The following is a 13,583-nucleotide window of genomic DNA, read 5'->3' as shown; positions in this document are numbered from 1 at the left end:
TCATTTAAGGAAATTCCTAGATCATCCCTCAGAAGTAACAGAAAAACTTCTTAACTACAAGGTGAACAGGAATAAGTAAATAAAAAGAATTTTTTGTAATTAGGAGAGAGAATAAAGAGGTCCATCTGCACTCAATATGTTTTTTGGTTTGACCAGTCAGTTCTTGCGATTTTATATGTGAATCTGAAGGTACAGATAAAATGAACACTCCAGTAATGTTAGTAGAGAGGGAATGTACAGGTCACCTGTAGTTGCAAGGTTATTTGCCCAAGATAGCCCAATAACACAATTTGAGCTGAGTGACCTTCAGGAGTTTGCTGCAGAGAGAGAGAGAGAGAGATCGGAAAAAAAAAAGATGAGGCAAGATAAGGCAGACATATATCACAAAGAAAGCCAGAGGCAGAAAGGGACACACAGACAATCACAAACTTGTTCACACAGTCTGATGATCAGCCCACATGGTAAACTGGCTTAATGGCGGAGTGGTGGCTCTGTGGCTAGGGATCTGCACTGGCAATCGGAAGGTTGCTGGTTTGAATCCCGTAAATGTCAATAGGGACTCTGCTCTGTTGGGCCCTTGAGCAATGCCCTTAACCTGCAATTGCTGAGCGCTTTGAGTAGTGAGAAAAAGCGCTATATAAATTCAAAGAATTATTATTTAAATGGTCAGTGACACAGTAAGAATGAGAGCAGAGAAAATAAGAAACGCAGAGGACTTGAGTATAAAGAGCTACAAGGCTCTGGACAGGCACATAAACATAGCTCTTTAAATGCTGTTTTAATGAACGATGATTTATAGATCTACAGTTGCAGTTGTTAAGATGATTGTAGGTAAACCATTGAAGAGTAGAGTCAAAGCATGTGCCCCTCAGGTTGGCAGTAGAGATGAAAAGGAAGATGTGTTTTGGTTGCAGGCTGTTATAGGTGATGTTTAGGATGCCTCAGAAAAGATCATTGTAATAGGTGTTGACTAGAATGCTCATGTTGGAGACCTTAAATACCAGATACGTTGAGGATGAGAGAATTTTGGAGTTTGGAAATGCAATTTGTGAGGCACTGTTATGCATGGCTCATTAATTAAAAGTTTACTCTTATAACCTAGATTTAAGAGTGAGGCTTTAACAATGTCAATATATCTGTATAATATTCACAAAATAAACCATGATACATTTATTATACAATGTAATTTATTATATTACACATACATACACTTTCCTAATAAAATAAAAGTACTAGGGGGCTTCGCACCCTGCTCGCTTTGCTCGTCAATCCCCCTGTCTTGTGCTACATGCCAGCCACTTCAGCCAGCTGCTCGCGTATGTGGATTTCACTTTCACCAAACAACAAATCTTTTATCTCTCGCAGATACACCTCTTCATTGGGAAGAAACACTACTTTTCCCTGATGGCAACACGAATTAGACGATCTACAAGTCTCTCACTTAAAGTTTAAATCCGAACAATATATTCAATCTCTTTTCACTGTTGCGTTATTTCACCAAGTAATAGTTTCTGTTTGTTTGCGCAAATGCTATCTTTACTATCATTTTTTTGAGACTTTCGAATTTTAGTACTTTCATTATCTCTAACCTGCTCTGTATGTGTATAGCTCCAACATTTTTGAATTCTTTACGACGTTCTGTGCTAATATAACTAAAAATTCCAACACAGCTGTTTTCCCAATCCTTTCTTACCAGCACTTCAAGTTCCTATCTTCTGAGTTTCATTTCATGATTCCCCCCTTCCATTCCAACGGCATTTTTCCAAATCCATATCGCTACCCAGAACTAATAGCTCAAGCACACCCTAGTGGCAAGATATGACATTTAGAACAATCAAGACGAGAATTGGTGGCCATTCAGCCCAACAAAGCTCGCCATTCCTATCCACTTAATTTTTCTAAAAAAAAAACAAAAAAACATCAAGCCTAGTTTTGAAAGTCCCTTAAGTCCTACTGTGTTCCACACTACTTAGTATCTTATTCCAATCATCTATGGTTCTCTGTGTAAAGAAAAACCTCCTAATGTTTGTGTGACATTTACCCTTAACAAGTTTCCAACTGTGTCCCCATATTCTTGACTGTGTCCCTATATTCTTGATGAACTCATTTTAAAGTATCAATCTCAATCCACTGTAATAATTCCCTTCATAATTTTAAACACTTCAATCATGTCACCTCTTAATCTTCTTTTGCTTTAACTGAAAAGTCTCAGCTCTTTTATTCTTTCTTCATAATTCATCTCCTGTAGCCCTTGAATGAGTCTAGTTGCTCTTCTCTATCTAGCTCATCTCTGGTTCTGGATGTGTGCCGTGGCTACAGGCTTTTGCTTTAACCAGAATTTTTAACTAGAACCCATTTATTTACTACTAAACCAATATGTTTTGGCTTAATTTTAGTTAACTTGTTTGTTATAATTCAGAACCTTTAATTGCCTATTTTAGTTTTAAATGTTGCCCGATTTCTTAACCAGCCATCAGTTAATAACGAGGAGCCACCAGCTCTTCTTGCCTCCATTTAGACCCGTGTATATGCAGAATGAAGCATCTGTGTTAATACAATACTTTGAAATAAATTAGAGTGAAGATGGAAGTACCAAGAAATACAAATCAGTTTAGGACCATAAAACATATAGATAATGTTCTCAGAAAACGAAAAATCTACAATTTGATAAGGATTCGTCTAGGAAGAATGAAAGTGCTAACAAGTCATATAATTAAATATCAAGTTTCATTACCTGCTAGGCCTGGCTTCTAATTACGAAATTAGTGGGTTGCAATGGAAACCTGCACCCACTGCGGTTCTTGCGAGTACTCTTGGTATCTAGGCTACTAAATGGAAATTCTTGTGTGCAGAACAATGTTTAAGGAGGAAAGCAAGTTGATAACATACGAGTCTGGAGATGCAAGGGCCACAAAAGCCTGTTTGTTGGTGAGGGTATTTCATCTGAACATGGTGAAAAATGTGAAGGTTGTGCATCACAACATTACTTGATTGTCAGAATCTTTTAATCAGAAACATAAAGAAAAGTAAGAGGAAATATATACTGAGGCAGAAGGTGTGGAGATTGGAAAAGGAGAGCATGAGAAGTAAATTTGCTGAAATATTCATGACAAGATTGAGTAAGTCTTCACAATTACAAGATATTCAAAACAACAGAAGAAGTCTCCAGTTAGACAAAAGGACTGCAGAAACACAAGGAAACCTTTTGGTGGAATGCTAAGGGAGAGGAGGCAATTGAATATAACAGGAATTGCTATAAGGAGTGGCAGAAAAGACAGGTATAAGGTGGCAGAGAATTTTGTCAGGAAGAAAGCAGTTGAGAGGGCACAAGAAGCTAAGTGATAGTGAGCTTGCTGCAGGGTGAAATAAGGGAAGAGAAATGTGTGTAGGATCACAAAGCAGTTATCAAATGAAATAAAGGATCTAGTAGGTGTGAACTACTTCAAAAATGCTGAAGGGGAGATTGTAATTGATAGTAATGGAGCTAACAGTATACCTGCACAAAGTACGTGCAAAAGTTACTGAATGAAGAAAACAAATGGGATAATGATGTTTATTGTGAGAAGATAAGTAAGACTAAGCTGAATGCAACCATGAAATGCAAAGATGAAAATAAGTAAAGCAGCCCTTCTGGAGTGGCGTTGGAAATATTGATGGCAGCACAAGGCTCTGGAATTAAATTTTTTAGGGGCCTATCTGAAGGTATAATTTCTGAAGGTTGGAAAAAAATTGTGTCAATTCCAGTATACAAACGAAAGTGTAATCAGCTATTAGTGTGGCTCATATTGATTGGAGCTTAGTGAGGAAGTGAGGGGGGTGCTGAGAATGTAATTAGTATCTACAGTGATGTCAGTGTATCATGAAGCACAAATGGGGATGGTGGAGGTGAGACTGCATCAGAGATCTGTTCTGAGTCAGTTGCTTTTTATATTAGAGATTCTTTTTCTCAATCTCAGATGATGCATTCCTCTAGCAGTAAACAACCAACTAATATGTCTGTCTCTCCCTTTATCTGTCATGGCCGCCTTTCATACCCACTTTGGCCCCCTTACGTTCCGCTTATGTTCATTCATTTTGGGTGATTGCACACGCCATCAAGTGCAATAAAAATACCAGTGGTGGTCTGAGTGCAAATTAATACTTTCTGGTGTGTGTCGACAACCAAGTCCTTCTTCATGCATCTTTGTAAATTTATGTATTTGGAACATTCTTATGCCTATTTTTTGATGTTTTTAATTGGTCTTCATTAACAGCTTATGTTAGGAATGAATGAAGAGGTGTAACATGGTCCAAAGTAGTTAAATAATCTGTTTGCTGATGTTTACGTATGGAGCACACCACTACTGATTAACCTCAGTAACACATTCAGAATACTACTGAGGAGCAGTACGTCCATTTCCCTACTAAATCGTCTTTTTTTTCCCCCAACAAATATTTCAAAGTCAGCTGCTCTGCCCTGGTGTTAGCTGTTAATATGCACTGCAAAGAAGCTGACGTTTGCTCACCATGCTGATAGAAACACTTTTTTTTTGGGGACTTGTAAGTGATTATTTTCTCATATGGAAATGTTTCCTTCTGAATACTTCAGCTCTTTTCTTTTAAGAAGTTAATCTTTTAGCTTTATCTTTATTGCCAGTGTAATGCATATTTTGCTGCTATGTTTCTTGTTGGAGGTCCTCATTATAAAAGGAGATATATTAATCAAATTCTTGTTGACTAATATTTTGTGGATCTCATCATGGTTAAAATGTAAAAAGTTAATGAAAGAGAAAGACAAACACAGTAAGCATAGCTTTGTCATTATTCATTGTCAGCTACTGTATGTATGAGAGGCAGATTCCTTATCACTCTTTGTCACACGATAACTGTGATTTTTACAAATAACAATGTTGTCAGGTCTCTACCTTCAAAAAAGAAAAATATGGTAAGAGCTTAGAAGCAGCTGTCAGGCTTCAGCTCAGCTGATATTTTATCAAAACACTAGACCTTGAGCTTCACTGCTTACTCAGAAGTGTAGTGGGGAGGCAGAGAGGCTTTTTGTTTTATGTCTTTTCTCCGTTTTTTATTCTCTCGAATCCATTGCTGCTAGATGTAAAACATGGGGGTACGTGAAGTACTAGTGCAATAAAACATCATTTTGATTCATGCTTTTAGTGTAACTCGCATGACAAAGCTCTAATACTAATGGCTTCCTTTTCTCTTTTGATTTTTTTTATTCAGGTTTTAAAGATAAGCCTTTTAGGGCACAGAAAACGAATATTAGCTTCACTCGGAGACAGACTACACGAAGATCCACCTCAGAAGCCTCCAAGATCTATTACCTTGAGGGTAAGTTTAGTCACAATTAATGTATAAAATATTAAGAAAACCGAGCAAGCATATGTTGACTGCTCATAGCTAAAGCCACCATTTGGCTTTTTAAGGAGCCTTATTGAGCAGTTTTACAGCCATTCTCTTCTAGCTTGTAATGTTCAATAACCCCCAGTGATTTTTTTTTTCCATAGCAAGAATATTAAATTAAATATAGTCAATATACATTATTCACACCTCTGCTTCTGTCCATCAAAATCATAAGCACACCGTGTTTAGAAATCCTTTTCTTCAGTGCTCAGTGAATTTGAACAAACAGAAATATGCTTTAATCAATAATAATTTTGCACAGCATGTATATGTTACCAAAGGCATTAGCTATAGTCTTTTTACTTGATGAGTTTTCAAAGTATATGGAGTATGGCTAGAGTATTTCCATGTCATTTTCTGTCTGTCAGTTTAACGGGGTTGACCAGTTGCCCAGGAATATTTTGGGGATATTGGAGTTGAAGTTTTTATGGCCAGTTACCCTTCCTGACGGCAATCTCGTAGTCGCCTTTTATGACACATAAGGGACGGTGACCTTATTCTAACCCCAGACCACAGGAGTATTATGAGTATTACTTTAATTAAATAGAACTGTAATTCAGTAAACAGCCAGTAAGCCAATTTTGCATTCTTTACAAATAATTATTGCTGCATGAATCTGTTCAGAGTCTCAAGCATAGTTAAGTCTTTTGGCCTGGAATCCGTGTAGATTTTGTTTTTTCTTCTCCAAGATTACTAGAGTTTTCTGTTATTTTTTTCTGTCCACCCTGAACATCTGACCTTATCAATGGACTCACATTTAAAAACTTAAAAACCAATTCTATTTTTAAGGATTCTGCATCTCTTAATTATGTCTTATACAGTATACTGTAAGTGTGCATTATTTATTTTTGTATACAATTTTTTCATTATTATTTTTATCTAATTTTAATTTGCTTTTCTTTGATTATTATAACTATTTCTTTGACATCTTGTAAAGCAATTTGAGCTACAACCTTTGAATGAAAAAGTGCTATAGAAATAAATGTTTTTGTAGAACTCCAGAACAACTGGTGCCAGACAACTGTATAGTATGTTTAACAACACAGAGGGTATGTAGCGCTTTGAGTACTGAGAAAAGCGCTATATAAATGTAATGAATTATTATTATTATATAAACACAAACACAGAAAACATCACTCTACTCTTTTCTACTCTCTCTAGTTGTTACCCTCTTTACTTTTAAGTGATTCCTGCTAGGCAGAATATATTGCTCATCCTTTGCCCATTTTTATTGTCAGAGATTACCCTCAAAGTGTATGCCTTCTAGATTGGCACTCTTGAGACACAATATCCCCTTCATTCATCAATTCCAGGAAGATGCCCGCTGGAACCCAGTGTTGTTTATGCAGTTGTCTCTTTTGCTGCTGTTTTGGTTGATACAACTTACCAGTGTCAAGTTAGAAGTTTAATGCTCAGCCCCAATATTCTTAAAGCCATGTAGTTGCTTTTGGTTAATGTCATCATTGACTAGACATAAATTATTTTAGATTTTCTTAATCCTCTCTGAATTGCATCCATTACTAATTTTCAAACTCACTGCTCTACCTCATTTGATTTTACAATTTTGTGTCCAATGGGAATAAAATCTATAAACTGTTTGGGCATATACTGGCTTCTTTTCCATGACATCTCCTTTTTGGCATCTGGTAGGTCACAGCTAAATATATACAGTATTCAAATAGTCCCAGCTACAGCTCAGTAATAGTAAATCAGTTATTTCTTTAAAGAATATTTCACTAGCATGTAAACTCTGCTTCTCTGCAGGAATGATAGAACAGGTTTTTTAGTAAACTATAGTTACTACAGAAAAGATCTTAGCCTTTTTTCTATTTTGGCTACTCGTTATGCTTAGAATTATTTGAACTGCATTGATCTAATGCTGTTGTCTGGAAGAAAATTTAGTAATGTATCAAATAGAGGCCTCCCTCGGAAGTTACTGCATTTAAAATATACTTTTATCATGGTCACCTCTGAGGCCTTTAAGCAGATGCCATCTTCCTTTGTCAATGTATATGACTTAAGGAAACAAGTTCAAAAAGGTGAAAGCTTCTAGCAGTGCAGCAGCACAATATGTAGTTCTTGAGATTAAAATACAGTGTCATTTGGGAAAGCATGATGGAATTATAACAGAAGGCAAAATTAATACTCTCACACCTAGTGGAATGAGCTTAGTTCAGAATAAGTGCTCAACCCAGGGGCCCCTGAAAATTAAAATACAGTAATTCCCCCAAATCCTACCTTTGATTTGGTTCTTGCATATGTGTTTTGCTGCAAAATGGGATGCTTGGTCATCCACTTGCTAGGCTTGGCACTGAAGAGCATTTTTGTTTTCTTGCCACAACTATGGCCCTGTGCTCTGTTAAAGTGTACTGTAGGCAGAAGTATTTTTGCTCCCAAAAACTGTTTCATCATAATACAACTTGAATTTGAATTTCGTTTTTTTCTTAATGTTCAATTCTATGGATCTGTATTGCAGTTAGAGATAAGCAAAACTATTGTGAAATTGTTTTTTCAGTGAAACACTCATTAAATTTGCAAAGTGTACTTTGTTTAATAACAAGTATAACTCATACCACTAGCATATATGTTTTCATATCGTCTGCTGCCTTTTACTCAATGTGTAATGGCAAGGCAACATTTATTCTGGAGCAATGCACAGAAATTTGGGGTGCAGCAAGAGGGCAGTTACCTGCAAGCACTTCAGAGGTACTTCTAAAATCTGTTGGCCTGAGTGTGTGGCCACAATGCTGACAGGGGCTGTGGAAAGGTCAGGGTGGCTCTGGAAGGTGGCCGAGGAAGGAGACAGTGATTTAAGTTGCAGAATAAGCCTTAGTACTAGGGTGCTGTACCGTGTTAGCCATTATGAATGTAGAGAAAAGCCAAGCAAAATGACACCTTTTATTGGCTAACTAGAAAGATTACAATATGCAAGCTTTCGAGGCAACTCAGGCCCCTTCTTCAGGCAAGATGTAATACAGAATAAGCTTTAGGAAGCAATATATCTTGATACTTGCTTGATTTGGATGTCTAATGTTTTTACAATTTGTAGTGTATGTACAGTATATGTTTGTCGGCACAGGTGACTAAACTCTTCAGTTTTTCGTAATTAATTGGAACTGGACTTCAAATCGATATCTTTAAAGCACAGTGCCTATTTCACTGATTGCTTCTTTATGCCTCAGACTTTGAATATGACATGCAGGTACAGTACTTCTCTCCATAAGTCAGGATTTCGACAAATACTTTCCGTCTTACCCTGGGATTCAAAGCAAGTGGCATAAGACACAATAGTGTGATCTCTCAACAGAGAATCCACGTAGCACAGGTGTCCTGTCCATTACATTAATTTTTTTATTAGTTATTTCCTTCACTATTTTTATTATGGTTCCTGCATGGGGCCATACTGTTTTTGGAGTTATTTATTGCTATTTGCAACAACATAACCTTCCCAGCACTGTTTCTCTGTCAGGTTTTTGATAAAAAAAATCACCTTACAAAAATATAGAAAACATAGAATACTAAGCATAACTTGTCAAAAACACAGAGGTGTGATGGTCCATGTCAGCACCCTAGTTGCTTCCAGGAGCCACTTGACCCCAGAACCGTCTATAACATACCTGAGAATGAGTGAGGCAAATGAGGACACATAGCCAGCAAGGGGTTGGTGCAAAGTGTTCAGTGCTTTTATTTAAAACAACAAACAGTTTTCCAAAAGTGCAGTGCATCTTCAGATAGGCCATCAATAAATAAATAATCCTAAAAAAGTGGAGGTTAAAGTGTCCTAATAATTAATTTCATTAAAAACAAGGTTAAAATCCCAGGCAGATTCATCTTTTTTTCACCCAAGTCCCAATGCCACTTGCTAAAACCTACTGTTACCTCGGATTATCCCATCAGGACCTTGCACCATGATGAGACCGAGAGAACAGGTGCAGTCGAACATTAATCCACTCTTCACGACACGGGCCCTCCCAGCCCTGCCTCTTCCTTCAAGCTTTTGATTTTTTTTGATCAGATCGGATTCCTTTGTGCTGTGCAGGGTCCCTTCATAGGCCTGATTGGGTGCTGGTGCTATCCTCCAATTACAATGAGGTTTGATAGGGGCACCTAACTGTCCTACTGGCATTTGCACATGAATGCACAATCCGCCAAACACCCCAATTTATTTATTAATTTATTTGGATCACTACAAACCTCCCATCACAAGGGGGTGGGCGAAATACTGAAAATGCCTAACAATAAATTAATACCATATACCTACTATTATGTGTACTTTTGATGCTGCCTGTAACATGACTCTTGTGCTAGCGCTGTAACATTTTAAATAGCTGATGTGCTTTTAATTAGGAGGTTTTCAAGATCTGTAAAATATTGTTATTTCAAAGTATTTTTATTTATAATTTGCCAAGACTTCATTGCTAATGTCCAAATTCATCACTGCCATCATTTTGGCTGTTGCTAAGATGTGTTGTGACTTCAGGAGATATGGCTACATTTCAGTGGATTGTGGTTATGAGTGGATAAAGCTATGCAAGTGTAACATTATGGCAAACATCTTATATAAAATTACGTAATGATAGGACCACTGCTATTTTTAATATATATACAGGTAAAATTCCGTTACAATGAATATCTTTACAACAAAATTTTCATTACAACGAAGTATTTTTATGGTCCCGACAGTTTCCCCATATGACACAGTCTATAGAAATCTTGTTACTACAAAGTACATTCAGCAGATACTTTCATTACAACGAAGTGCCCAAAAGACCTTGAAATCCCTAAATGAATCATCCACAAAGCAGTTTTTTCTGTTGTTGTAGCTCAGTTGTGTTCAACGATCCCCAAGCAGAAACATTGTAAAACAAATTATTTCTTTGAACTTTGCTCGTACTATTTTTTTTTTTTTTTTTTTGCTGCTTTTGTTTACGGTGGATTTCAGTGATACCTTTTGTTTATTGCTTGTCAACATTTGAAAAACATCCATTGGAATTTAACTCATTGTCACCCTCCTATAGAAATGGCAGACACGGAAAAACAACAACAGTTCTCATTAGAAAAAAAACTTTAAATGTTTGCAGATCTCGATTGCGGCAAAAAGAAAAAAGACATTGTCAGTGAATTTGAAATTTCGCGTTCGACACTGTCAACTTTCTTGAAAGACCAAGCAAAAAGAAGAAGAAAATCTCAGTTCACAAATTTATGCGAACTGCTGCATTTGAAGACGTCAAAAAAGCCGTTTTTATGTGGTTAAGTGATGCTCGTTCAAGAAACATTCCTATTAATGCGGCACTCATTCAAGAAAATGTGAGGTTTCTAAACTCTCTTGGGACCTCCCCCAACTGGACAACACGCCGAAGAGCGTCCCGAAGTGCGATCACCGTGTCTGTGGAAGACTGTTTATATGTTGCCAGGGCAACAGCAGTCTCACAGCTCTGCTGCATCTCTCCGACAAAGCAAACTCAATGGGTGATGCAAGGAACATAAGGAACATTGTAAATGCAGGGAACAGGATTACTTGGCCACTAACCTGACCACGATCCTGCCTGACTGCTGTGTCTGTTTATAGGAGAGTGGCAGATCCCGCCATGCTGTTCCTGTTTCAAGCTGAATAAAGCTAGTTTTGCTAAAGTACTGAGACTCAACCTTGTGTTTTGGGGTGTAAGACAGGGACTTATAGCACGACCCCGATCTTTTAGATTTCGCTTCTGTGGTTCCTCATTGCACCGCTGTGAGCCTGCTGTTGCCCTGCCCCGGCAACGGACAAATAATCTTACACAGACGCAGCAATCATGCTTTGGGACACACTTCAGCGTGACGTTCCTGTTGGGTGGAGGGATCCCAAAAGAGTTCAGAAACCTCACAATATGAAGAAGAAGAAAAGGATGATTCGGCTTCTGATTGATAACTGTGCTGCCCACAACATGCTTCCACATTTAGATAATGTTCGTGTTGAATTCCTCCCACCCAATTGCACAGCAGTGCTTTAGCCATTGGATTTAGGAATCATTCGCACCCTGAAATTGTATTATCGCAAGGAAATGCTGACAAAAATTCTCGTCAGCATAACTTGTAGACAGGAGAAGGTTAAAATTAACGCGAAAGAAGATATTGAAATGATTGCTGACGCCTGGGCGCAAGTTAAAGAAAGTACTATAGCTACAAATACAGAATCTCATTACAACGAAATTTTCATTACAATGAAATATTTTTTAGGTCGCTGGAAGTTCGTTGTAACGGAATTTTACCTGTAAATGATTTAGATTGGAATATCAGTAACAAGCTTGTTAAGACTGCGGATGATACCAAGATGGATTAGCAGATAATTTGTAATCAGTTATATCATTACAGAAGGACTTGGATAGCATACAGGCTTGGACAGATTTGTGGCAGATGAAATTTAATGTCAGTAAATGTAAAGTATTACACATAGGAAGTAAAAATGTTAGGTTTGAATACAGAATGGGCGGTCTGAAAATCAAGAGTACACCTTATGAGAAGGATTTCGGAATCATAGTGGACTCTAAGCTTTCGACTTCCCAACAGTGTTCAGAAGCCATTAAGAAGACTAACAGAATGTTAGGTTATATAGCACGATGTGTGGAGTACAAGTCCAAGGAGGTTATGCTCAAGCATTATAACACACTGGTGAGGCCTCATCTGGAGTACTGTGTGCGGTTTTGGTCTTCAGGTTACAAAAAGGACATAGCAGCACTAAAAAAGGTCCAGAGAAGAGCAACTAGGGTGATTCCAGGGCTACAGAGGATGAATTATGAAGAAAGATTAAAAAAGCTGAGCCTATACAATTTAAGCAAAAGAAGATTAAGAGGTGACATGATTGAAGTATTTAAAATTATGAAGGGATTTAGTACAGTGGATTGAGATTGTTATTTTAAAATGAGTTCATCAATAACACGGGGACACAGTTGGAAACTTGTTAAGGGTAAATTTTGCACAAATATTAGTAAGTTTTTCGCTACACAAAGAACGATAGACACTTGGAATAAGATACCAAGTAGTGTGGTAGACAGTAGGACTTTAGGGACTTTTAAAACTCGACTTGATGTTTCTTTGGAAGAAATAAGAGGATAGTACTGGTGAGCTTTGTTGGGCTGAATGGCCTGTTCTCGTGTAGAGTGTTCTAATGTTCTTAGTGTCCAACATTTTTTTTTTTTTCTGATAATTATGATTAAGTTTTTTGATCCAGCTGCTTCTCTGTTATTTATTATGTTTAATTCTTGCCACTCTAAGAAGTCCAGCTTCTCTGCTGCTGTAAGTGCTGACTTTGAATTGAAAATACTGTATGGTCCTTTTAGCTACAAATGGCAGTATCTTGATTTGCAGTCCTAAAATATTTTCCATTAAAGCTAATTAAACTTTTGTGAGCGTGCAGCATCCTATGAACAGTGTAACAAAGGCACTTATCAGGATGTGTGTGTGATATTAAATTGACATTCTCTTGAGTTGGATGTATCTGGCTCACTGTAAACATGTATTTATTTGAGAGACCAGTTTTAAAAGAATAAATGGCCTAATGAATAAGTGGAAGAGTGCTTTTGGTGAATTGTTAGCAACGATTTTTAGAAGGTAGGCTGGGATAAAAAGCAAGCAATGGAAGCAGTTCCTGTTTGCAGGAAAGCCTTTGCCACTATTAAGTTGTTGTCATTTTTTCTCATAAATTTTATAAGAGCAAGGAAAGAATGCATTAAGATGTAACCTGTTCTGGTTGCCATTTAAAGGTAATGACTTAATATCCTTTCATAAATAGGAAAGGCTCTGCATGCAAATTATCACATTCTACGCTTGTAGTTGTGAGTTTTTTTCAGCTGAATGAGAGTTTGAGAAACTGAAAGGAGTGAAAGCAAGGATTTTTTTTTCCTGCAGCTCTTTCAGGCAGTGCTGTGGAGAAAGGGTAGAAACCTCATTTTAATCTTAAATTACAGTGACCTTTAAGTCCACAATCCATCACTTAAGGGGGAATTAATATAGAAAGCCAAAGAAAATTCATTATCAAAGGAACAATTCCATTTTCGTTTGAAATGCCAGGAGACTCGATGTAGCTCAATTCCTCCAATCACAGTAGCTCTATAGACAGTTTAAGATTTAATGACATTCCCTAGGTAAATTCATCTAAAAGACTTCTACATCTCTCGGCTCATTTGTGAGGATACACGACTTTCTGC

At 37.3% G+C, this 13,583-nt stretch overlaps 1 protein-coding gene across 4 annotated transcripts in view; it reads left to right on the top strand.

Moving 5' to 3' along the window:
* Window positions 1-13,583, top strand: part of anks1b (ankyrin repeat and sterile alpha motif domain containing 1B) — a 1,280,504-nt gene that overhangs the window by 1,222,701 nt on the left and 44,220 nt on the right. For all 4 annotated transcript variants that reach the window (XM_028816795.2, XM_051924626.1, XM_051924632.1 and 1 more), the window contains one exon: window positions 5,221-5,328. In XM_028816795.2, coding sequence (XP_028672628.2) covers window positions 5,221-5,328 — 108 coding nt within the window. The remainder of the gene's footprint in view (window positions 1-5,220; window positions 5,329-13,583) is intronic.

Source organism: Erpetoichthys calabaricus, chromosome 1, assembly GCF_900747795.2.
Source record: "Erpetoichthys calabaricus chromosome 1, fErpCal1.3, whole genome shotgun sequence".
Classification (NCBI taxonomy): domain Eukaryota; kingdom Metazoa; phylum Chordata; class Cladistia; order Polypteriformes; family Polypteridae; genus Erpetoichthys; species Erpetoichthys calabaricus.
Note: the sequence above shows the minus strand (reverse complement) of the source record. Positions and strands in the feature narration are given on the sequence as shown.